The sequence below is a fragment of the Corvus brachyrhynchos genome, unplaced genomic scaffold (assembly GCF_000691975.1).
Source record: "Corvus brachyrhynchos isolate BGI_N302 unplaced genomic scaffold, ASM69197v1 scaffold220, whole genome shotgun sequence".
Taxonomy (NCBI): domain Eukaryota; kingdom Metazoa; phylum Chordata; class Aves; order Passeriformes; family Corvidae; genus Corvus; species Corvus brachyrhynchos.
In genome coordinates, this window is record NW_008236209.1 from 6,856,831 (window position 1) to 6,882,872 (window position 26,042).

General features: G+C 38.0%; 2 protein-coding genes across 2 annotated transcripts in view; one reads left to right on the forward strand and one right to left on the reverse strand.

Annotated features, from left to right (window-relative positions):
• The window catches only part of LAS1L (LAS1 like, ribosome biogenesis factor), a 15,030-nt gene extending 3,826 nt beyond the window's left edge, over positions 1-11,204 (forward strand). The window contains exons 5-13 of the mRNA XM_017743004.1: positions 313-510; positions 1,106-1,152; positions 1,527-1,636; positions 2,331-2,416; positions 3,319-3,534; positions 4,737-4,872; positions 5,452-5,831; positions 6,749-6,890; positions 9,439-11,204. Of these exons, the coding sequence (XP_017598493.1) occupies positions 313-510; positions 1,106-1,152; positions 1,527-1,636; positions 2,331-2,416; positions 3,319-3,534; positions 4,737-4,872; positions 5,452-5,831; positions 6,749-6,890; positions 9,439-9,529 (1,406 nt within the window). The 3' untranslated portion in view covers positions 9,530-11,204. The remainder of the gene's footprint in view (positions 1-312; positions 511-1,105; positions 1,153-1,526; positions 1,637-2,330; positions 2,417-3,318; positions 3,535-4,736; positions 4,873-5,451; positions 5,832-6,748; positions 6,891-9,438) is intronic.
• Positions 11,205-11,364: 160 nt separating this feature from the next.
• On the reverse strand, positions 11,365-22,592 carry ZC3H12B (zinc finger CCCH-type containing 12B). Its single transcript, XM_008641768.2, has 5 exons — positions 21,827-22,592; positions 18,862-19,001; positions 17,915-18,149; positions 17,721-17,827; positions 11,365-17,161 (listed from the first exon to the last, which is right to left on the reverse strand). Exons 1-5 carry the CDS (start codon positions 22,426-22,428, stop codon positions 15,741-15,743), a joined length of 2,505 nt encoding a protein of 834 aa, XP_008639990.1. The 5' UTR covers positions 22,429-22,592; the 3' UTR covers positions 11,365-15,740.
• Positions 22,593-26,042: the final 3,450 nt, after the last annotated feature.

Consider the following 26,042-nt stretch of genomic DNA (forward strand, 5'->3'; position numbering starts at 1 on the left):
TTTTTTTTTTTTTTTTTTTTTTTTCTTTCTCTCCAAAATAATGAGGGGTAGTTACCATGCATGTGATACTGGATTTTGGGGTTTTATTCCTGGTTTCTTTCTGGGGTTGGTTTTGGTTTGTTTTTTTGTTTGTTTGGGTTTTTTTTAACTTGTTCACCTTTTCATTAATGAAGTTTTTTGTGTTTTTAGGGTTCATAACTAGTTAGTAGTATTTATTTTCATAATACAAGTTAGCAATATACCACCTATATTATTTTTTGCCGTAACAAAGAAATTCTCACTGAGAAGATAATGTTTTCTGTTCTCCATTAGGTTGTGATGTTGTGCTGGACTGGCTACGAAAGATGTATTGGAGCCGTCAGCTGGGCAATAACTTGTGTGAAGAAAGTGAGGATGAGGATGAGGAAGAAGAACAGGAAGAGGTGGAAGCAAATGCAGAGTTGGACAGTGACGGATGGGAGATTCAAACCCCGCAGCATGAGGCCCGTCAGAAACACAAGGAATTCCATGGCAGGTGTTCCTAGACCAATAGCAGATACAAGGATTAGATGAACTGGAGAAAGCAGTTTAAATATGTCATCTTCCAGCATAAAGATATACCTTCAGCTCAGATTTTGGGATTCCTCTTTGGGCCTTGGTAGATTGCCCTTGGGGTTGACTGACTGGTTTGGTAGTATTTCTCCAAATTTGTAGCACTTTGGTTTGTGAATAGCTGTAGCGCTGTTGCAATTGATGCAAAATGCAAGTATTAGGAATACAAATATGCATCAGAACATAAACTGCATATGGGAACAATTTCTTCCTACACTGATCTATTTAGGGATTTGTTTTTGAGCTGTCTGGGTTTATCCAACTTACCTGTCTTTGGCTACTGTTAGTGATAAAATATGGAAATCGTGGTTCAGCCCCACTTGAGAAAATTTATGTTGCTGGAAAAGTCTGAGAGTTTTGGGAGTCTTCCCTCTGTTGTCTGAACAGAATTGCTGGCTTCATTTGACGCCTTCCTTGAGTGTAAATTTAGCAAAACTAAGCAGCTTCCTCAGATACAAAATTCCCTTACGTAGTTGATCTTCTGCTTAAATGATATATTTATGTTTATTTCTAGAAAAAGTCAGAGATGTTCTGATATCTTACAAGAATGAGCAGTTTCGTGTAAGTGCACTCTGATGATCACCACTTTAGTTAATTCTCTTTTCTTTCTTGGGCAATTTGTCTTCTCTTCCTTGTTGTCTTAGTTCCTTGTGCAGGTCTGTCTGCTAATGTTGTCATACATGGCTTGCCAAAGAAAATCTTCACTACAGAGAACAAACAATTTGAGCTGTGACAGTTCCTAATGTGAACACTTTGTTTATAAAGGAGATCTGTACTTACTTGAGATCCCAAGGAAGGGGAACTTTTGTGAAGTTTTCCAAGTGCTGTTGATGAAGTACATGTGGCATGTGCATCTTCTTGTCATAGCAATAATGTTTTTGTGTTTGCCATGGGAGTATATTTTCTATTAATGCTTGAATTTTTCCTTCACTCAGGTTATGCAGACTATGCAGTCTGTTTCAAAGTCTCGAGAATTGTGGTCTGATTCCTCTTCAGAAGTGGACTGGATTTTGGCTCAGATCAAAGACCTGATGCAGGAAAACAGGTATGTCTCTGATAAAGAACAGAGGTGAAAGGTACAGTGCTGAACTAGGCTGTAGACCTATTAAATTGTCTTTTCATAATGTCCTATACCCGATCATGGAGAAAGCAGTTAGTCTGTTTCCTCAACATCTTTGAGGACTGAGTTGTTGATCTGTGCTAACAAGCAGTATTCCTTGTGCCAGATGATCTCCAAGGTGTTTTCCCAGACTTAGCGATGCTGGCCCCAAGGCATGCAGCATCTTCAGTGTCTTCAAAAACTCCCAACAACCCTGTAGAGATTTTGATTTCACAGTAACCTTTAGAATTCTTAAAAATTTCAGGGCAATACTTGGCATTTTCTATATTTTCTATCTTTCTGTTACTACAGAGGCTCTAGGACCTAGTGTGTTGAGACTTTCTTATTACCATATAAATTTTCATGGAGATCTTGACCCACTTTGAGAAATCTGATCAGTGTAACTGTAGAGGGGAGAGAGTATAATGTTACAGATAAGAGCTGTAACTCCTTATGTGTTGAATATAAATATATATGCTGTACAAGAACAGCATTACCAGATCTTTTGTTCGAACAAAAAATTCTCCATTCCGTCCTCACAGTTCCAGGTATTTGGCTGCCAAACTTGTTTCAGAACTGGTGCAAGTGGTGTTTTGATAGGTAAAGGAGTAAGTGGCAGTAATAAGTCTCTCTGCTCTAGGGAGACAGTGGCTGAAGCTCTTCTCAGTGATGGCTTTCTCATCCCAAAGATGGATTGTCTGAAGATGCTAAATATCAAGTATGAAGGTTAGTGTTCTATGCACCATGCAAGTAGAAAATGCATAGCTAGTGTTATGACCAAGTCTTTTCATTTTTTCTCATTATATTGAAATCTGTGATTGTCTGCATATTCTATCTGGGTCCTTAAACGTCTTTTGCCCTGTTCTGCAGAACCCCTTATGGCCATGCTTAGCTATTGCTTTTGCATAAGTCTCTTAGGATGGAAGGATAGCTCTTCAGCACTGAATATCTAGCCAAAACATCTTTCAAGGCTTGCATCTCTACCCTTTTCTGCAATAGTTGCTGATTTCAGGAACTCCCACTAGTTTCTTTTCTACACTGAATATTTGAAGCAAATCAAAGTGGATGGGGTTTTTTGAGCCTCGTTGACCAGTTGCATCATAGTTCCAAGCTGCTGCCCATATGTGTGGAGTTGCATTTATTGTTTGCAAGAGAATTAGGCACCTAGAGGGAATGAAAATAAATAAATCCCCTATTTCACAGCCAAAGAACTTTCCAAGAAAGATTCTCAAATTTCCATGACTATATAACAGTAGAAAAATGTAAAAGCTTTTTGATTTTACGTTGCTTTGCTCAATGAACCTTGTCTTTGCAGTATGTTTTTAGACAGAATAGTTCTTAATGATACGAGAAATAAGATGAAACTGGAAAGGAATTAGCAAAACAGGTAGATTTTCCTGTGTTCATAATTTCCTTGTGCTAATTATCAAATTGCTACTTAATTTACTTGCCTAGTATAAGAAAAATAATAGTTTCAGCTTCAGTGAGGACCTCAGGAAATATGCTGGAATCAATCACCTTAGAACAAACCTCTTTAGTTTGGAGCGAGTGTCACACCTATATTTCATAAAAAAATTACAAAGCACCAATTTCTGGCTTCTCTGTTTTGTTTTTTCTTCTTATTGCAGCAAATAAAGAGGTATGGCAATTCAAAATTCCCCCGACATTTTACTGCTTTTGGCAGCCTTTGCTGTCAGGCCTCCTTTCACGAAGTTTTACACAGATCCTAATAGAGAAAATGTTTATAGAGTTGAAGGAATGTTCTGACTCTTCAGAACTCCGGCCTCAGTTCTTGATCAACTGGATTTCTGAGTTGCTGACTGGCATTGCCAAAGTAAACGCTGGTGAGTGTGTCTGGAATTTCTGAGTTTAAAAAAGCGTAAGAGTTTCTTCTGTACTGGTGTAAACCTACACTAATAAAGTGGTGGGACCTTTATACATAAAGTGCAGTTGCCTAATTAGTATATTTTGTCACGTGAACATAAGCTTTTATTGTTGCATTTCTTAGACTTTTCAACGTGCAGCTTGTGCATGTTATGTATTTCTTAGCAAAAAATTGAAATTGCTATTGCTAAGTTTGCCGCAGCCTCCTCAGGATAGGAAAAGCCAGTTTCTCGCAGGAAGGATCAGGCTCTTAAGTGCTAATTTTTCCAGATATCAATACTTGTAGGAAATAACATCCTTATATGCTATCTGCCACTGTTATATGCAGTCTGTTATGAGATCCCTGTTCCCAGTTCTTTCCTCCCTTAGCAGAAGCCTGACTTCATAGGATACTAAATAGTGTTGCTGTCCTTTATTGATCCTATCACAGGATTTTTATGCCTTCTAAACTTACACAAAAGTAATAAGTAATATTTTGTTTTCAGTTCCTGACTTAGAACTTTTAAAATTGGCAAACTGTATGTTTCATTACAGAGATGAGCACTGAAGGGCCTTAATTATACAGTGTCACAGGTATTCTGCTAACAAGGTTTTAATACTGTGACACAGTGCATCCTTGCATAGGTTTCCATCCCTTAATTTTGGTGCCTCTTCTGTCCTCTCCTGGTCTGGCTCAGGCTGCACAAAGATTTTGCCAGTATCTCGGGCAGTCATAGGTTAATATTTGGTGCTTTCACTCAGTGCTAAACATATCTATGATGTACCAAGATCCCTGAGTGGTGCTAGTTCCCAGCTGTTCAATCTACTCTTTGCAGAGCTATCTGGAATGATACTGGGTCCCAGATACAGTATACTGCATTTATTTGGGATAAAACCGTTCAAACACATCTTGTGGCTTTCCTGTCCGGAGTGATGTGCTCAGGGCCAGCTTGGGAATGTCTGCACTGCACTGTGGTCAGGTCTTGTGGAGCTACCTGAGCTGCCCATGCACAGCCAAGTCCTTTGTAACAACCTTGATGTATTTGGTCGATATAGCTGGTCATGGACTTGAGTTAAAATGCCAGCTTATTTGAGGATGTGTTCCAGTAAAAATGCAGAGGGATGAAGGGTATGTTTTTGATGAGTTTTGAGCACCCTGTTGTTTTTATTATCTTCTTTGAAGGGAAGAAAAGGCAACACTGTAACAAACAGGTGTCTGTGAAGGAGCTGTTCCTGCATAAAGTCCCTTTGCAGTGGATAAGATTGACTGACAGTTGCTTGGAAGCTCCCTGCTGGGCAACCCCACATCTTCTTCAGCTGTAAGTTTGATCCTGTGACCTGGAAAGGGAACTGCAAACAGTGCTCTGTAACAGCTTTGGTTTCCTAGTGATACGCTGAGCTATAGCTGCATTCCCTTGCCTCTCTTTGGATCTGGCAGAAATTGTAGCAGGTGCATATAAAGCCATGCTTGCTGCTATTCATCTCCCCATTGATTGCACACAAAGAGAAGAAGGAAAAGAATTCTAAATGATTGTACCTTCAGAATGAAAGCAGAGGTTATCTGGGGAGGCTTTTAAAGCAACCTGTTCAGAAACAAAGTGACTTGGTAGAGATGTGACTGCTTATTCAGGTAATAGGAATTTACCACAGCTCCTAACTTTTATACATGAAAACAGCAAAGCAGTAATTCAGTTAGAAGTATCCCAAGTCCTTAATTTTAATCACAAAGGTAGAGTATTTCAGCATCCACTGACCAGGGGATAATCAAATTTTGCCTGTTAGATGAACTATGTGAGCCAGCTGTCCTGGAGAAAACAAACACTTAAAAGCAAAAAAGGCTCTAGATGAAGATTTATCAACCCTTTCAAGACTTTTCCATTGCCCTTTTTCCTTTCTAGGATCCTCACAATCATGAGACCTCGCTTGCCACGTTCTTCTAGGAAGAACCTTCTCTATCTTGCTTCCATTTACACAGAAGGAGGTGCCCCTTTGTCCAGTCCAGGCCTCTCTTCAGATGGCAGTGAACAGCCAATTTATACTATAGAGAGCTTACAGTGGAGAGCCAGGCAAGAAAATCAGGTTAAAAATCAAGGGCAGACTGTAGAGAAACAAGAAGATGTGCTAGAGAGAGATGATGGAGTAGAGGAAGTGGAAGAGGAGGAAGAGGAGATGGTAACTGAAACAAATCCTTTGGAAGGACTTGCTCATTCTGGTAACATGGTGGCTATTGCTGAGAAAAGGGCAGCACTGCAAGGGTCCGCCTGGCAGATCACCGCAGGTAAAAAGTGACTCTATCACTGACAAAGGTTAATTGAAATGCAAAGACATCTCAGCCCTTTGGGTCTGGCCATAATTAAATTGTGCTTCAAAGTAATCTAAATGCCAGATTACTGAAAAATGTGAAGTTTCCAGTCTTTCGTTTATGTGCAGGAGTCATTTCTCTTAAGCTCTTAAAATAGTGCGAGTGGGTTTTCCAGGAGCATGCTATTACTGTCTCATTATTTTATTAGGCTTTTCCAAACTTTGAAATTTCAGTGTATTCAACTGATGGGGCAGGATATATGCCAGCTGTGAATGGTGAAGAAAATATGGATGTTTCTTGGATTTCTCTTTGTCAGACTTGGGGGTATTTGAAAGCACAGTTTGTCTATGAACCTAAGTTCTATGCTCTGGGAAAGTGGTTGTTATGACATGGTGGCAAACAACAGAAATGAGCAAGACAAGTTTTTAGAAGGAATAAACAGTGTATCAAGTGTTTTGTTAGCTTTGTTACAGTAGCTATACTTTCTCATGGGGGTTGGAGGTCTCTGTAGCTAAGAATTTTGGATGAGTCATGGAGGGACTCGAACACAGGAGGAGGAAGTTGGCGGAGAAGAGTTGAAGTCAAAATGGCATTTAAAGGAAAAAAAGCAGCCACTAGAAGACTGAACTCTTGTACTCCATCCACTGGGAAATTTTCTGAAGTAAAAAAAGGAGAAGAGATCTTAGTTATGCTGATGTGAGCAGCTTGTTAGAACTGGATGTTTTGAGAACAGAAGTAAAACTGTCCTCTGCTTCTGGGACATTGGTTCAGATCATTTGCTGAATGGCTGAGTTGCATGAGGCAGTATTTGTGGACTTGGGGAGGGTCATCTTGTCTTTTGACAATCTCTTTGGGAAACTCAGACTTCTTGGTTTTGTACTGTTTTTATCTAGATGAAGTACGATGGAAAGACTTTCCTCTTGGGAAACTCCCAGGTCAGACAGATGACCCTGATGGTCTCATGTTGGATAATTATTCTATGATGTCCCTGCTTGATCAGCCAGTGAGGGATGAGTGGAAGTCTCTCAATACAAAGTGAGTAATGGTGTGGGCGGTACTTTGCCCCTGAGCCATGAAATGCATTTCTCTTTCTGTGCCTTTTACTATACCATGTGAAAAATTAAGGCTGAGATTTCCTTTTTACTTCTGTTTAAATGGTTTGACCCGAATATCTGCTATTGTCTCTAATACTTACTAACCTAACCCTAATGGTATCCTTTGAGGACGCCATCTTATAATATTTCTATCTTCACTCCTCCTGCTCATTTAAAAAAAAAAAAACATTGCAAGGATTATGAAATACTGCTGTTTAGCAGGTATCAGCACAGCCCCAGCAGGCTTGACAACTTGTGTTTTTATTAGCTGGGGCTCTGATCCTCAGTAGGCTGGCAGTGCCCAGTGACCTTTTAGAGCTGTAGCTAGTAATTTAGAACTGCAGATCTGACCTCAGTAAAGAAACACAGCTTGTCCTGGAAATAACGGGAGCATTCTATAAAGCTTTGGTCAGATCACTTTTGTTACTAAGTGAAGCTTATCCAGTTATCCATCCCATTGTAGATGTTTTAATGGGGTCAGTATTTCACACTTTTAAGTCATAGGAACTTGAATGGTGTAAGCTGTCAAATCAGTTTCATCACATACATATAAATCTGTCTCCTATTATTTGAATCCAAGGAATGCTTCAGAATAGAAGCAAATTGCAGTTATTTTCCTTAACACTTGATTGGACAACTTTCTAATCCATGATTCTTTTCTGTGGTTGGTGGGCCCAATCTAGTAGCAGTGTGACGAACTGAGAATCATGCAGCCTGGGGTATTTCACTGAGAAGAAATCTTGCAGGTGTTCATATTTTCACATATTCAGAGTTGTGTTCAGGTTCCAAACTTCCAGTTTCAAATCTTCCAAAAAGTAAGGCTTGCATTCTTCTCCATCCTGTTGGCCATCTTCCATGGGATCAAATTAATTGACCTTCCCTTATCAGTAACATTGTGTTCCTTTGGAGGAAGATGCCTAGACTGCATTTTGAAATATGATTTAGTCATAGTGAGGACTGATAGTATATTAATTGCAGGCTAAAAAGCTAAAGGCCAGATACGTACATTTCAGGCTGTTTTTTGAACAGTGTAATGTGTCATGCAGCTTGTATTACTAGAAAATACTCATGCAGAAAATAAGAAAGCACATAGCAGGCCAAAAGTAACATGTGTTTCTGCATCTCTTTGTGTGGGGAAAGGGGCAGACAGTTTGTTCCACTCAGATTACAGCCTGGCAGGATGCCAAGAAAAAAATCTTAGAAAGAAACATGAGGAAAACCTGTTGTTCCCACAAATAGAAAGGAGCAGAAGCTGATTTATTCCTGAAGCGGAGCCTGGAAATAATCCAGGTTTCATCAGGAGTGCTACAATGGCAGCTTGTTCATTATTCTTACTTCCCTTGCATAGCAGCATCTCCATTTGCCAAAGGACATGTGGTTTTGGAAAGGTGGTCTGACTTCCCCAAGGCAGAAATAAGCAGATTTTCTTGACTGCTTAACGTTTTCTTCTGTGCAGAAACCTTGTCCTCTGGCTTGTAGCTGTGTGGGTTTTTTCTTCCCCATCAAAGGTTTTTGTATGGCCTGTTCCAGAACGGGTGTTTGCTATTTAATTTTGGTACTGCCCTCCAAGTTCTCTGTCTGCAGAGAGCTGTTCTGCCAGGCTCATGAAGGCAGGTACTGAAAGATGGTATGAGAGATTGTGAAAACTTGACATTTTACTTTGAAAATATCTGTCAGGTGCTTGGAATAGCATCTGCAGCATAGGCAATGGGACACGCCCTTTCTAAAAGCAATGCCCTTCTTTGTCCTTCTGCAATTCCTTCCTCCCAAAAGATTGTGTTCATTGTTGGGTTTTCTGGTCTATGCTGTGCATGTGTATTGTCAAAGTTCACGTTTAGTGTTGCTGAGGCAATCTCTGAAGCTTTGAATAGCTGCTGTCATCCCTCAGGCAGATGGTTTGGGTTTTGTGATAAACATATGTGCTTTTTATTAGCTCCCAGCATCAGTTTTACCTGACAGCTGGAACAAATTTGGCAATAATGACCACTTGGAGAGTTTTCTGAGGGTGGAGTTGCTGACTTGCTGTTGCTTTAGGGGCTGCACGTCTAAGTCCCATGACTTTTTTCTAAAGCCATAGAAACGGGTAGTATCAGTGTACAGGATAAGCATTTTAAGATTTGTGACAGACTGTTCTCATGTCAATTGCTTGCTGTGTTAGCATTTCACCTGATGAGCTTGTATTCCTAGCTGCAAAGGACAGATGAAGGTTCAGATGAAAATTGTTCTCTGGTTATTTCTGCAGTCATTTCTCCCTCACAATTGCTAGTACCTGGTCACCTTTCTTTTGGTTTGTGCCTTGTACCTTTCATGTTTCAGGACTATTGCCTCTCTGGAATAAACTGATTAAAAACCTAAGGACATTTCAGCAGATAAATGTTTCAGAGCTAAAAATGAGAATGTTTTGGAAATAAAGTGCTATCAAAATTACTTTGGTGATGTAAGCTTCTAAATCAGCCTAGTGATTATGTGCTTTATTCTTTTCCTCACAGCTCTGCAGAATTGAATATTCCCATGACAGGAGGATTGTTGTGGACCCAGAATGACTTCCATAAAATAAAAAGTGGCCTTCAACTTTTCTGAGACAGCAGCAGAGTGCTCTGTGACTTTTAGTATTGCACAAGTTAAGTGGTGTGGGAAATCTAGTAATGGTGGTGGGGAAATAGTCAGGAGAAGTTGTTGCTGTGATTTATTGATTTTTACCATGTAAAATCACTGTTTTATAAAGGTGTTGTGTTTTAAGTTGCATGTACAGTAGCCATTGTCTTGCTTAACCAGTTGAAGTTTGCCAAATAGTTAATAAATACAACTAACTGAAGGCAAACCTTGCTCCTGGATGCTGTTTCTCAGTTTTCACTCTGGAAAGTGTCCTCTGGCCCTCAATAGCAAGACTATTGAGCCCTTCTTATTTCAGTGATGCTGTCCTGGAGGAGTGATTTTACCAGTTTTCATCTTTCTAGGATTTCAATGAAGCTTCAGGGATCAATCCTAGCTAGAGCATGGCTGAATGTACTGAGATACATAAATATACCTTTGAAATGTTTTTGTCACAATGTTTTTTCAAGTGATAGTCTTGAAGCCACTACTGTCTCTTTTTTGATTGAAGTGTTTTGCTTCATGTTACTTCTGTTGATGATTTTGCTGATATTCATAACCAATACTGTGGTGTTTGCTGAGAGCTGGTATGATGACTGCAGAAATGGACTGAAAAAGTACCTTGTGGAAAGTTGTTGAGAAAAATGGCTTCCAGATAGTTTTTCCTATTCCATTTTCTTTACCTGTATTACAGGTTCTTGGAACTTAAGAGGCTTCTGTGGTAACCTGTCAGAAAAACCCAGGAGTTTAAGTGTATATTTATTGCAGGACTCCTCGGTAAGAATTTGTTAGAGTGCATCTGCTAGAGGGTAAAACAGAGGCTTTCTCTGAGTCCGTCTAATAATTTGCAGGTTTTACAAACTAAACAGAAAGAATAATGTGGCAGTAGGAAGGGATACAAAAAGGGACATACGACTTTAGCAGTACATTGCATAGGGTTGAAATGTTTAGAAGAGCAGCTTCGTGGATGCTTTGGACAGGTTCTCAAGTAAAGGCTTAGCTAGATGTCCAGAATGTATTATTTCTTTATTCCTTCTTCTCTAGATTTTTTGTTATCTTGCTCTACACTGCAGTTGCTTGTTACCATGCATCCAAAAATGGAAGATGCATTGCACATTTCCTTCTCTAAAAGCAAGCAGTGCCAATGCAAAAGGAAATAAACTTTCTGTTATGAGGGATTTTTCATGGAAGCCCTTCCCCTTCCAAGTATTTTTAGAAATACTTCTTTTTCCCAGAAGTTAATTAAGCTTATTTAGAAAATTCTGAGTGAAAGAGATTTGTTCTTTTATTACTTTTATTTAGCTGAGTATGAAATTACTTCAATTACTGTATTTTGTATTGCAAACAAGCATAACAGTTCCAATAGGAATGTGTGGTCCTGGCAAATACTGTACCATCTGTAGCTTTTTTTCCCCCTTGGAAGAAGTGCACTCGGTAAGATCATGTGCTGCTACTACTACTAGAGGACCTTGATCAGCTGTAGTTACTGCCCTGTGTATCTGCCATTACCCCACATAGAGAATCTGGGATTTTTTTCAGGCAATCAGCTAAAAAAATTACCAATAAATGACTTGGACAGACTGCAACAGTTGTTTCGGGCAAAAAAGCTTTTTGGGGGTCTTGTCTAAAGAGGGTTGAAAAATAAAAAGCTAGAAACAAATAATCCAATGGCTTTCAGTTTTATTAAATAAGCAAAATTTTTTATATATATAAACTATAACATATTTCATATTATTAAATAATTGTGCAAAACATTTACATAGAGCAGAAGGGAATAGGTGATAGCCTATACTTCTTTTAGATTCTTGCAATTCTTTTAATACATTTACAAACTTTAAATACAGACCAAAATCAGCAAGATTGTATAATGACTCTTCAAAGGCTAACCAAACACTGGCATAAGAATAATTTACGTGGTGGTGCAATTCTATTTTTCCAGTTGAAATATTGCAGGAAATACACTTGGTAAGGGCTCTGTCACACAAACAAGCGATAGGTACATAAGAGGAGTATGAAAGCTGAACACTCACCGTTGCAGTAACTGTGACAGATCTAAAGATCTGACTGTTACAAGTCCTAGAGTACTAATGCTTCAGGTAAATTTTTGGCAAGTCAAGGTCAAGTAATATTTCAACTTCGGAACAAAGTTTCACAGAAATGAGCCATGTTCCTTCACCTTAGTGTGGAGTTTTAAAAATTACAATAATCAAATGTGCCTGTTTGCAGGTTGATATAGATCAAGTACGCATACATGTCACCAAGTATTTTTAACTTTATTATTTGAACAAAATGCCAAAATGGACAATATCAGACAAACTGGCATTAGGAGTCTGTAGGGGGAAACTCACCTACTTAGATATTTTTGGTTTTGATTTTTTCAATGAATCTCCTTCTGTTTGTTCTAAGCAACCACACTCCACACCTATTTTTAAGTTTACAGCTAAAGCATTTTTACAAAAGCTAAACAGACTCATGCTAGTAAATAAATTACATGCTGCAGCAACTAGAGCAGTGCCCACTTACCACCACAGAGATTTAAGAATACCACATACTGGTTTAACATCCATTTTCACTCATTTTGTCATTAAGACTTACATTATATTTGGGTCAACCAAAAAAACCCAAAGAGATTTATAAAATTTTACAACAATTAAACAGTAATGTTTAATTCTACAAATGAATAAAGCCAACTACTGCAGCTCAATATGACAACAGGACTAACAGCAGTGAACTCATGTACAACTTACTATATTACTAACAAGTAATTCTTACAAAAAACATTAAATAATTTAGACTGACATCCCATAAAGCATTTGGTTTTTGATGTATGAATTTAAAGTTACACACTTTTAAGTGACACATTATGTGAAAGTAATATAGCTGAAGATGAAAGATAAGTAAATCAGAACTCCCAGAGAATGCTCTGACTCCAGTAAAGCACTAAAATCTACTGCTTAACTCTTGTCAACTGCAGTAGTCCATGATTTTACCTTCACACATTTTTCCCCCTCATCTAGAATTGTTTTTTCATGGATTTTATTAAAATATAGTTTCTAGAACTGTTCTTTTACAGTTTTAAAAACATTTAAATATCATGCTCTAAAAAAGAGCATTTATACAAAGTCTTATATTTACAATATAGACAGTAATGATCAGGTGTTAGTAAGATCAACTCTTCCATGTAAGAAGAAATCTAAACTTATGCGCTAAAGATTAATGAATGTGTCAGTGTTTTGAACTTCTTGTAAACATATCTGAAAACAGGTGTGGATGACCAAATTATCACTTAAAGTAGTTGATCAGGAAAGACTAAATCACATAGAAAAGTTTCATTACCTGTAAGGAGGACTAAACAAGCACAAAATTTGCAGGTTATTTCCAAAAGGCTACACGTCCAATTCTGTAACTATGCATGATAGATGCCAATAGCTTCTTAGAATAAGACAATTTGCCTTTGAAGTGCCTTAGGGAAATAGTATGCTGGGTTTGTATTTGCACAGCACTCCCACTGTTTAAAAAGGAATTCTTCCATCAGTAAAACAAAGGTTAGTGGAAATTAAAATGACTGGACAAATCCAACAAAAATGGATATCTCTGTACGCCACCCAGCACTTCATACAGAAATCTCTGTTGAGTTTCCCACATTAGAAAACATCAAAATCACCTACTAAACCTCTCTTAAAACAGCTTATCTTTATAAATGGAGAAAAACGGAACAAACATTCTTCTGCATACAAATATTTAATTCCGTGCAGGATGGAAAACATGAGTGCACAATAAACTTCATCTCATACCTAAATAATTTATAAATTAATTGGTTAGAATAAAATAGGGTCTATAGCAATTACTGTTACATTTTAAACACATGCAGATGAGTTAACAGCAACATTTTTACATAAAGTTTAGTGCAATAATGTATCTGCTTAATAAATAGACTGAAGATACCTATGTAATGCTTTGAGGTGTACACACAGTATTTGTGCACATAATAACCTGGTTCTGAAAAGTTGTCCCTGTTTGTCTATAAACTACAAGTGCCCATTTTAAATAAAAAAAGATCCATAATTACTCATGGGCTACTTCCCTGTGACACATGGTGTCACAAACATTGTGGTGAAAATGTAATACTGAAGTTAATCTAGAGATTTTTTTTTTTTTATACACAGTTTTTATACAATCAAGAAAAAGAGATACAATTTGTATCAACAAACAAAAGGTCATTTCTGGTTATTTGAGGCATTGCTCTCAGCTGCTTATACCATGCAAGAGAAGAGAATAAGAATTAATTGCAAATTAAAAATATGAAATGTTTTTGAAAACTGGTCAAGAGTTAAATCTGTTTTCCCCCAACTATTATAAGTGTCTGGATTTTTTTTTCCCCACTAACAGAGAGAATAACCAACTAATTAAAACTTATTTTTAAACACCAAGTGTAAGTACAGAATCACCTTCAAGTTACTTCATTTCAAATACATAATGACACAGTCATTATATATGTCACCTGTACCAACACAAGAATATTTATCCTGTGTGAAATGATACAGTTATCAAATGTCAGTAAATTAACTGTAGTTGCACCCATAATTGTGGTTTCTTGTTGGTTCATTTGGTGGGTTTTTTAATATAACAGGAACCTATTTTGCACATGATTAAGAGCCCACAAGATATTTTGAATCAAACCAACCACTACAGTAACACAAGTGGAGGAAATGATAAACTTTGTTTCTCAGACAAACAGATAACTAGAAAGCAGCATGCAAGCCATTATCAAAACACCAGAAACAACCCTGACTGCAGCCTCACGTTCTGTGTGTTTCACAGTAAGAAACATTTAGGCAGTGTCACACCTTCTCATGAAGAAACAAAAGGCCATAAACCAGGCCTTCTCAACTTTCATGAAAAAACTACAGTAGAAGTCAACAAGTCCTAGCTCGAGACATGTCGAGTTAGTCATGGTTCAAAATGTTGAAATATACAGTGGATTCAAAAAAGGGCGTACAGTCAGTGCAGCTTAAAAAAACCAATAAACGCCTCTTTTGGAGACATTTAGCTACAAAGGTTCCCACCCTGAGCAAGATACCAGTTGCGCAAACAATGCCACACAAAATTATCTCACCTGTTGAAACAGGAACTCTAAAAGCCTTCACGAGGCAAATGCACACCTTTGCGTGGATCTGTAGAGCAAAAACCAGGACAGCTTTGCCACAAACCCAAACTGGAGCATCTCTTTTCAAGAAGCAGCCTTCCCCCTCCACCATTTCTGAAGTTGATCTTGTACAGCCATCTTGAATGTCAGGCTCACTCAAACACCATCCTTGCTCCCAGAGGAAGGGCTGTAGTTAGTGATGAACTTCCATGTTAACATCCAGTTTTTGCTGCTTCAAGCTGAGTAATCCAGTTTACATAATACTGACAATTTATTTTCAGCTTGTCTAGTCATTTGGGCCAGCAGCTGCTTACTGCACATTTGAGAGGAGATTCTGGAGAGAAGCTAGTTAAACTTTTCAGTTTACTGAATGGTACTCATGCCTTTACATTCCTTAATGTTTTGGTCCTAATTTAATAAAGTATTTGGCTTCTGTTGGGTTGAGCCAACATATTGAACAATGTAATAGTTATTCAAACTCTTGAGGAACAGTTCTGAAATTTAAGTACCAACAACCATGTTGACACTGAAAAACTGAGATCAGTTTTTCCTTTTATAAACAATTTAAATTTTTATCAAATTTACTTTTTCTTCAGTACTTGAGATGCCAGTAGGCTGTGTCAAATGACAAAGCTGAAACCCTAAAAGTCATCTGGGTGTGTATAGAGCATACTTTTAGAGGCCGATTAGGTATTTATATGCAAATTGTAAGTGTACACTAATACATGCAATATAATTGCTAACACTAATTTTGTAGTTACAGCTTTGAGACACTGATTGTGACCTTATAGTTCTTAGTGAGCTATCCATGCACCAAGGTATGCATTTCCTATAAAATACTATTAAAAATCCCTATATTTAAAATCTTAAAATTTGCAATACAATCAACTTTTTTATAGTGCCTCAGCATATATATGATTGCTACTGTGTACAGAATTTTATACTATCTTAGTAGAAAATATTTACAATAGATTGGCCTCTTCTTTCATGTAAGTTTTTCTCTGGCTCCTATGTGCTGTACAGTTTCATTTATCCAAAAGAGGCTGTACTCCTCTAACGCCCTGTTCTTAATTTGGCAACAATCATAGCTGCCAGCTGTTGTGCATCTGTCATATGGGGATTCTTTTCCATCACAGAAAGAACAATGCTTGGAGGGAAAATATTGCAGAGGTTCTTGTATGTTTGATACTGATGTTCTGGGATGATATGAGGTTCCCGTGGCTCACCACATATCCCAATCCAGGGATTTCTCCAGAGTTGCTCCATCTTCTCAGGCATGCTTCTTACCATTACAGGTTCATAACATGGCTGCATGAGGTTGTTACTCAGTGGATATGAGTGGTAAGTGTAAGAGTCTGATGCACATGGTAATGGATCCCAGCTGGCATGCTGCTCTCGACAGAGAGGTGGTCGCCTCTGCCTTGTCGGGTTACTTTCATAAAGCCGTGAGTCAGAAATACTGTCCATTCTTGTCATCACCAAGGCACGGCTTGGTTGTGCAGTTGATGGATGAACATTTTGAGGCACAGGGTATTCTCCTGGACAACTGGACCGTGCTCCAACAACTGGATGCTGGGCATGTAGGCCTAAGTGGGAAACTGACTGTTTGCGAAGGGATTGCTTAGGCTCTTCAGTTCCGTAACTCTGACCTCTATTTAAGGCTTCATGGTAACCATGAGGGAAAGGCTGAAGACGATTTTTCGATGGCAGTCTGTGGCTCTTCACATTGTCTTCTGGACTGGCATCTGCTACACCCAGATACAAGTCATTGTAAGAGGAATAAGAATCATTACTTGTATGGCTTAAGCAATTGTCAGGACAGGGGCTTGAGTTTCTAGAATACATCCCCTGGTCCATATCAGCCCCGTAATAATCTGAGTTACGGATACTACTTATGCTTAAGTTGGAGAAATCACTGAGTAAGGAGTAATAGCCATGGTCCCCCAGTGATTCATATTTGGGATACTGGTCAATATAGCTAACTGAGGTGCCATGGCTATTGGTGACTAGTATAGGAGGATATTGCACACTGGACATATGTTCCAGTGAGGATTTCTGATGTACGAACTGTGAGGAACCTGGCACCGGACTGCTTGCAGAACGAGTATTTAATGCACCAGCTGCATGGCTTTTTGGTGGAGGGAGCGTTGGTACACTTAATGCAGAAACCAGAGACGGGACAGAGCTGGCCTCGGACTTCCGGGCTGCTGATAACTTTTCCTCAGGCTCCACAGCTACTGACCTAATGCTTGGATCTGACTGACGTTTTGGGGCAATGCGTTTCACTTCAGAACTGATTTCTCCTTTGGAGCTGGATGGCCCTGTGCCACATTTGGCCAAGGCTCCCTCACTCATAGTTTTCACAGCAGATAATTTGGCACTTATTCGAAGCTCATCCGCTACTGACCTTTGAGGCTGGTTTGCACGTTCTGGGTGGTAATATTTACATTTGTGCCCATATGTGCACTTTTTACCTGGAAGAAAAGGAGTTTTACGTTAAATAATTCAAAAACTCATTAATACCACCAGTTGCTATATTTTTTCTTTATATGTTTCACCACTTTTCAATAGTAGTATTTCTATTTTAAACCCCTAAGGAATAATCATGTATTTGATATATACAGACAGGCACAGACTCTGCTGCCTGTATTCATGTATATCTGCATCAAAGGCAAGATATACCATTTTTCTTCCTACTGGCTCATGATTTCAATAATGACAACATACACACAGTGCTATATAAAACAAATAGGCTTTAACACAGTTTTATTAATTATGAATCTCCTTCCTTTAATACAAACCAGAATAAAATAGCAAAAATCTGTATTATCCACAAGGTATATCTGGTAATCCTTAATTTTCTGCTACACTGTTTTTATAAATATACGTATGAAGAGTATAAAAGCGGATGTTGTGCTTGGATGGCAACATGACAATGGTACATTTTCTTGTTCCAGTAGTGAGAAGATGTTAATTAATTGCTTACTTCACCTACCTTTAAATGCAACAAATCGATCTGACTTGGGCACTTACCATAAGGACACGGTTGTTTCTTATGTTCAGGAATAACTGGCCTTTTTCTTAAGAAATTTTCAAGGCTTGGACCATGGCGTCCTAAAGGATCATCTGGAGGCATAAATCTAAGGGAAAAGAAATGAAACATGATCAGTTTTTCCTGAGAATGCTGAATTAGAAAATTTACTTACTTTTGAAGAAAAAACCCATACTTGTCATTCACAAAAGAATACATTAGTAGCCGCTCCTCTATGAACTTCTTCCATTCTGGTTTTTCATTTTGAAGATCCCGATAGTTATCATTTGACACAATGATGCCGTCTGAGTCGAAAGCAAGTTTTACTATGAATCGATCATCATAGCAAACTACTCTTCTTCCCTGAACTCTTCGAGATGGGGTGAAAACAAGAATTTTTTCTTTCTCCAATTTACGTAAGATTTCTTGATCTGTAAAATAAGTTTAGTTGAGTAGCTTTTAAAAAAGTTTTAAAAGAAAGAAATGCAACCATTGTATTATGAAAATTCTTCCCCTCTTTTCTGACAAAGTATCTTGCAATTATATTCATACACAGTCCTCATTATCAGTAAAAAACACCTAGATGTGGATTTTATTTCTGAGGTTTCAAAGCACTGAGTAAATATTCAATATTTGAACTTCATAATCACTCTGTAGCCATGTACCTTTACTCAGTCTTCTGAACACATCAGGAACTCAGGTGTTACTATATTACAGTAGCTTTCTTGTTAGCCTAGAGTAAAATGTAAGGACTTTCTATGGGTCAAAACACATGCTGCTTCTTCAGTGTTCAAGACAACCCTATTAACTGAGTCCCTGGCCTATTACTACTTATTTTATGTTCACCCAGCAAATAAGACTCAGTTCCTGTATGCTCAACAATGTTTGCTAATGGGAAAATTTCAACTACTGCTTCTCAAAAGTGTTGAAACCATCCAATAATGTTACAAACCCCACATCATTGTTTACACATGCAGATACTTAAATGCTTGTTTCCTCACCAATGAAACCGTTGTGTTTTCAAACAGTTGAGTGCAACATTATCATCACCACATCCACAGTCCAGTACTGGGACCCATCAGAAACATGACAATAATTTTTTTTCTTTTTAACCGAGGGGTCGAAGAAAAATCTTGATGTTACCTGTAATTGGTGCATCAGGTCGAGACTGTTCTTTTCTCCATGCAGGTACAAACACAGTGATATCTTTATGTCCTTTTTCCAGAAACCAATCAACAGCTAGTTGAATTCCCCGGCAGGAAAATCCTTCTTTGTTCCCATGGCTGAAGAACATGCAAGTTTTAGAAACAGCAAGGACAAAAGTTACACTTGGTTTTGGTTTTTGTTGCGGTGGTTTGGTTGGTTTTTTCCTCTAAAGCTGCCATGGCCAAAGGACATAAGGAAAACAAAGTCTGTAAAGTTTTATTAGGCCTCCTTACATAATTGGAAAAAGACAACTGTACAGAGCTATTCAGCCATCAGATTACAGCAACCTTGCTACTTAAAAAGTCTATAAACGGTGAAATTTCACTATCCCCAGAGCAAAAGCAAGTAAACATGAAGTTTTTCCATTTTTTTTTCATTTTATTAGCTGACCTAATGAAAAATATCACTTTCCCCAACAAATTGAGCTTACCTTAAGTAGCACCATAAAATGCTATCACAAAAAGAGGAATGAACAGTGCTGATTGTCATGGGTGACAAGTGCTCTTAAACATCTTTATTAATAAAATCTTTTCCTCTGATACTAAATGTTCTGTGTTTTTTATTAGAATTTTTTATAGGAAAGAAATAATTGTGTTGAAGTTGTTTAAGTCCCACCCCCATCAAAAATTTGTTTTCTGAAACACACAGGAGTCTCTAAAACAGCACACAGTCCAAATGAAAGAGTTTAATTTTAAAAAGGCCTAAGTTTCTGCAAGGGAAAGGAGAAATTTTTAAGAGGTTTGATAGAAACCAAGGAGAATCTTAATTTTTAATCTTATTCAATCTCTATCTGCATCATCTATAATTGAAATATTTTTAAGCAGGAGAGGTGCATAAGCCTTATGCTTTTCAGATATTCTCAGTCTGCAGAACAGAATTTGCATAATTAGGAGTCTTCCATCATACTAAAATTGTCTTTAAAATCCATAAAATTCTACAGATTATCATTCAAAATTTCACCTCAAAGTTGCTGTTGTTATTGTTACTATTGTAGAATGACATCACAGATTACTGGACTATGTTTTCATGGGCTCAAAACATTCCAGGAAGTAACACCACAGCAGACCCAAGGCAGATAGATCTAATATCTTCTGTTTGATTATTGATAACCCGCATAGTATAAATCCTCACAACTTAAATAATGAATACAGAAGCCACAATTTCTAAAAGCATTTTCCTTAAATTTTTATACATTTCAGATTTTACAGAATTTAATATCCTTTAAAACATTCAGATGCACATGCATTTTGTTATGAGTTGGACTTGATGATCCTTATGGGTCCCTTATAACTTGAGATAGTCTTATGGTCTTACAAATAAAGCATCAGATATGAGCTATGAAATAGTCGGAGTACACACCCTTTTTTCTCCAGTTGCTGCCCGCCACATTATTCTCAGAAGTAACTCAAGCAGTAGAGATTACAAATTCAACAGGCACAGAAAAAAAAAAGGAAAAAAAAAAGTTAAATCCAGTTTTGGCAATGTTGGTTTACAGAAACATCTTATGGATTGATGCAACCACAACTTGATACTGGAAAATCCTGTATATAAAATACTGTTACAGGATTTGAAGGGTTTATGTATTTGAAAAGTCAGCATACTCAATACACCTATAAAAATCTGAATTTTCTTAATACATTGAAAAAATAATAATTAATATCCCAAGTTCCTCTAGAGCAGAAGACTGATACTAAAAGAAGTCTATTGTATGAACACTACCTGAATAAATCTTGGTACCACTGATCACTAAACAGACTTTTAATAGCTCCCTCATAAAAAAATCATACTTACTCAATGATAAACAAATCACTGGCTAGCTGAACTCTGTACTCTACAGACATGTTCAAAAGTGGCATGGGACAGGTATCTCTTGGGTTAGTGTTGACCTAAGCAGCCAAGTGTACATAGAATATCCTGAGTCAGAAGGGACCCACAAGGATCATCGAAATCCAACTCCTGGCCCCACGCAGGATACCCCAAGAATCCCACCACGTGCCTGAGAGCGTTGTGCAAATGTTTCTTGAACTCAGACAGGCTTAGTGCTGTGACCACTTCCGTGGGGAGCCTGTTCCTGTACTCAACCACCCTCTGGGTGAAAAAGCTTTTTTTAATATTCAACCTAAACCTCCCCTGACTCAGCTTCATGCCATTTCCTTGAGTCACTGGTCATGAGAGTGAAGAGATTGGTACCTGCCCCTCCACTTCCCCTCGTGAAGATGTTGAAGAGCACAATGAGGTCTGACCTCGGTCTCCTCCAGGCTGAACAAACCAAGTGACCTCAGTGCTCCTCATAAGACTTCCCCTCCAGACCTCTCCCCTTTCTCACGGCCCTCCTTTGGATGTCCAAAAGTACTTGCACACAGTACTCAAGGTGGGGCAAGCAGCATAGCCATGCAGGTCAGCAGGTTTAGCTCATGCATTACCCCTGTTCTGACACAGCTGAATTGCTTTGAATCCTGAGCAGGCTCAATCATCAGGAGCTCAAATACCATGAATTCACTGCATTTCATTAGCACACACTGCATGTCACTTTAGAAATAACCAAGTTTCCCTACCCTACTTGGTTACTTTCCTTTAATGTCCAGAAGTAATTTTCAGTATTGTTGAAGGACTTCAGAATATTAAACCCATCCACACAAAAGCACACTACAAGTAGATTTCTTGAACAAAAGTTTTGAGGTGAGAACTTGGGTTTAAAAGGAGGGTAGGGGAACTGGAATGTGGATTATGTGTAAAGGAATAACAGCATAATTAAAAAGCCTAGACTAAAGAGTCCATAAAATATATATATTATCAGTGTAATAGTCTACATGACTTAAAATGACTTTGCCATCAATATTGATTTTTCTCTTAAATATTTTAGAGATCTATTATTTTCAAATATTGTGACAGGGAAACCCACCTCATAGCAACATTGCTTCCGTCAATGACAATTGGCCTCAGGTTATCACTGTTATCCACAACTTCATCTTCCAGGGACAATTCAGGGCTTGCTATTTCCTTTGGGCAAGGGCCTCTTGGCACCAGAGTACTACTGGTACTGCTGGCAGTGCTTTGTCCCTCTGATTCACTTTTGTTGCCAAGTCTCACAAGCTCTGCTAGAACATCATTGATGAGCGCATCTGCTCCCAACTTATTCAGTACAGCCTGGATCTGATCTCCTGCATACCCAAGCTTTAAAGCAAAATCCATTTTAGCTTGGTATTCCTTGTCCAAATTTGTTTTGCATTCATCTAGCTTCAAGTCTTGTGTGATACTGCTCTGTGAAAAACTTGGGCGATCCAAACACGGGGATCGGCAGAGTGGCCGATGTGGTTTGGTGGAAACCTCCTTTTCTCTCCACTGAGTACTGCTTCTGAAGTATGGTTGCTCAGGCTCACTTTCTGAGCTCGTCCATTCCTCAGATTCAGCACTGCATTCCCCCGCGTCTTGTTCCACATTTCTGTCTTCTCTGGAGTGCCTCTTCTCCATTTTCAGCTTCCCTACCATAGACCAGGCCGTCATCACGTTCAACTTCCAGCCAGAGCACTCAGTTCTCTTTCATTTCCAAAGCCACCTGGAATTCATGCTCAATTGCATCATGTTAGCCAATTAAAAGTTTACACAAGGCTGGAGCTAATTTGCCTTGCTTACTATATCCTGGCATAAGCAGCACCAACATGAAGTTCCTTAAAAAAAAGAAAAAAAAAAATTAGGTTTTGATCAATTCTGCAAAATAATCAACTACAATGATTTTGTTTACAAGTCAGTAGATGTCCCCAGTCATCCACATTTCTTTGTAAACTGATTATAATAAAGCATATAATTACATATTCTCTGTAATCACAAATAAAACTCTCCTTCTCTCCCCCAGTTACTCTACTGACAAAAAAAAGGACAATTCCCACAAAATAAATGTAGAGCTGGAACGAATGGATTATCTGAGTAACACTTAAGGATAATAAAACAGAAAAGGGTCAGCAACCATTTCCACTAGAAACCTGTCTTCTACTGCAAGAACAGCCTGTCTACATTAGGAACAACTGTGCAGTGTTCCAGTATGCATAAAATTTAAAACAAACCATTTCAGCTTCTTTCAGTAAGGATTTACTATCAGGACCAACAAGTTTACCTAGCAAAAGTATCTTCTGGAAAACAATACAGACATTTAACAAAATATTATAAGCCACAAAAGAAAATTAAAAGCATCACCAGTGTGCATATAAGTCAAAGCTTATTAATTCTAAATTCTCATATCCATTTGGTTTTAGGTAATAAGATGCTGAAAATCACAGCACCTAATATACCACTCACAGAATGATAGAATGGCCTCTTCAACATTTGCGAAAGGCCATCCCTAATTCCTTTGGGACAATTTACAGGTGTTTCCCTGCTGCTTCCTAGAGCGCTAGTGTTTCCTGGTTCCTCTCTGACACTCAGAAGCACATCCCTTCCCCTGATGAATCTAGTTCAAAGCTCTGCTAATAAGTCTTAGAAGGTTTCTTTCTTGACTATTTCTCTACATTAAATGATGGGGATTTGTTGCCTGCGGGAATATTTCAGAGAACAGCAGGTCTAGAAGAGTGATAAAATTTGATAAGCAAAACCATAAAAATGTCAAAGGATCTCTGAGACAGGTCCATATTGGCCTAACAACAACCAAACTCCCTAGAATTGTCTCAAAGTGAAACAAAGATTATTAACCTGCAAAACCTTTACACAGCAATGTATAATTACCATAAACAGGCAAAACAGTAACATTCTACCAGACTGCACTCCAATTTATGCAAACAAAAATGTACACACATGGAGAGACAGCTGCTCAAAAGCCTAATTTCCCTAGGAAAATGCTAATCACTCCTACCTAAAAAAAGCCCCTAAAAGGTCAAGTTTTGAGCCAATCAACACTATTTTTTAATAAAGAAGAACCATACTTGTTCATATTTTCATATATTTGTATCATATTTATATTTTGTCAGCCTGGAGAAAAGGAAGGTCAGGGGAGACTCTCTACAACTGCCTGAAAGGAGGTTGTAGCCAGGTGGAGGTCAGTCTTTTCTCCTAGGCAACCAGCAATAGGACAAGAGGAAACGGCCTCAAGCTGTGCCGCAGGAGGTTTAGGTTGGACACCAGGAAGAATTTCTTCACAGAAAGGGTTGTCAAGCATTGGATTTGACTGTCCAGGGAGGCAGTGGAGTCACCATCCATGGAGATGTTCAAGAAACAACCGGATGAAGCACTCAGTACTCTGGTCTACTTGACAAGGTGGGGACTGGTCAAAGGTTGGACTCAATGATCCTGGAGGTCTTTTCCAACCTAAATGATTCTGTGATAGTCTAAGTCCTTTATGCCATATAAAATAAAAACACAGTTTCCCTGCTTGTGAATGGAAATTCCAATCTTCACTAATTAGGTTTAAATTAGACTTTAAAAACTGCTGTTCTTTCATGTTATTTATTCAAAGAGTATCCCTCTAAATACTTAGGTATTATTTCTACAGTACTCTCTATTTTCATTCCAAGTGATTTTTCTCTCACATAGCACTAATAGCAGTATATTTACAATCCATGTACTTGCCAACATAGATGTATTAATAGCTTAACCTGGAATGGATTTTAATTAGGTCTCATACATAACCTTTTACCTTTCCAAAACCAAAAAAAAAAAAGTATATATAAAAATTATTATAAAAGAAGGTTAAAAAACCAGGTTAACAGCACACTGCGCTCACAGCTTACAAAATATTGCAATGAAGAAACGCTTTACAATACATGTGGTAAAACTAATTTTTTTCAAATTATTGAGACTGTACTGCTTTGGCACTGGACAAAGAACAGCATGATTCTGTTCATCCAGGTTATTTAAAGAGCTCCATTATTCTTTCCCAGTTGTGATCTCTCTAAGCACAATCTCACAAGCATGTTTTCGGCTTTTGTTAAATTTATCATCTTGAAACCTCCATTCTCTTCCCTGAGCCTTACAATGCCTTTGATGCCTCCCCAGACTGTCCAAGTCATATGCAATCACAAAACGCTTTCTCCTTGCATGCCCCAAGTGCATCCCATACTCCCTCCATCTGTGAGACGGCCCAGCCAGCCTCGACCCCCAGACTCATGGCGATGGGTGTCACCCCCACAGCACAACGCTGGCGGCTCTCCTGTGACAGCCCCCAGAGAAGCCTGTGCTGGGCCACCACTTCTCTGTGTTACTGCAGTTCTCGTGCTGACCATTGTAATCCCAAACTCCTTTGTGGTTTTGAAGATGAGTTTTTATCACACTCTGTAACAGTTTATTACAAACATTTCAGGCAAGATGCATTTTTATTACTATGTGTAGATAAATACCTACTATGTGTAGACAAATACCTACATTTTCACTACTTGAACTTCTTAAGGTAATTTGTTACAAGTATTTCTTTATAGTGTTTTCCATATAGCTGAATGAACTGTGACTGAGAAGACAATCAAATTATATTCTAGTATTATAATAAATAAAAGATTAGAAAAGGTTCAAACAGCAAAAGCTTGATACACACAAAAAATTATATTGCAGTTCTTAAATATAAATTAAATATTAATTGAATATTACACACATTTCTAAAATACCATATTGTGCCCAAACATTGTAATTTTAGCTTTATTTGAAAAAATATTTAATAAAGTGCAAAATTCAAAACTACAATGTAAAGAACTCAACATCTGAAATAATGCACCCTGGTTATTGAGTTTAAAGCCTATCTTTGTTACTAGTAACTGTACAGAGCACACATTTCATGAAGTGCCTTTAAATCTTCCAACTTCGGCTACAGCTATATGTATTCAATTTCTTTTCTAACAATGACTCAATGGCTTGACTTTTTAAATTCACCAAATCGCCACTATATTTTACTACAAAAAAAGAGAAGTGATAGTCTGCATGTGATATATATAATTTGTATACATACAGTCTGAAAGAAAAATATAAAATGTTTATTTTTTTAATAAAAGACTATTTGGTAGTTTGTATTTCCCATATCCAAATGAAAACAACGCCTGGTTATTAATATTCCTACTGTTTCCCACTTTAAGTGACAAATTCCATAATTTCTTTGATACATGTAAAAACAACCACCACAATTATAGCCACAGCTCCAAGAATGC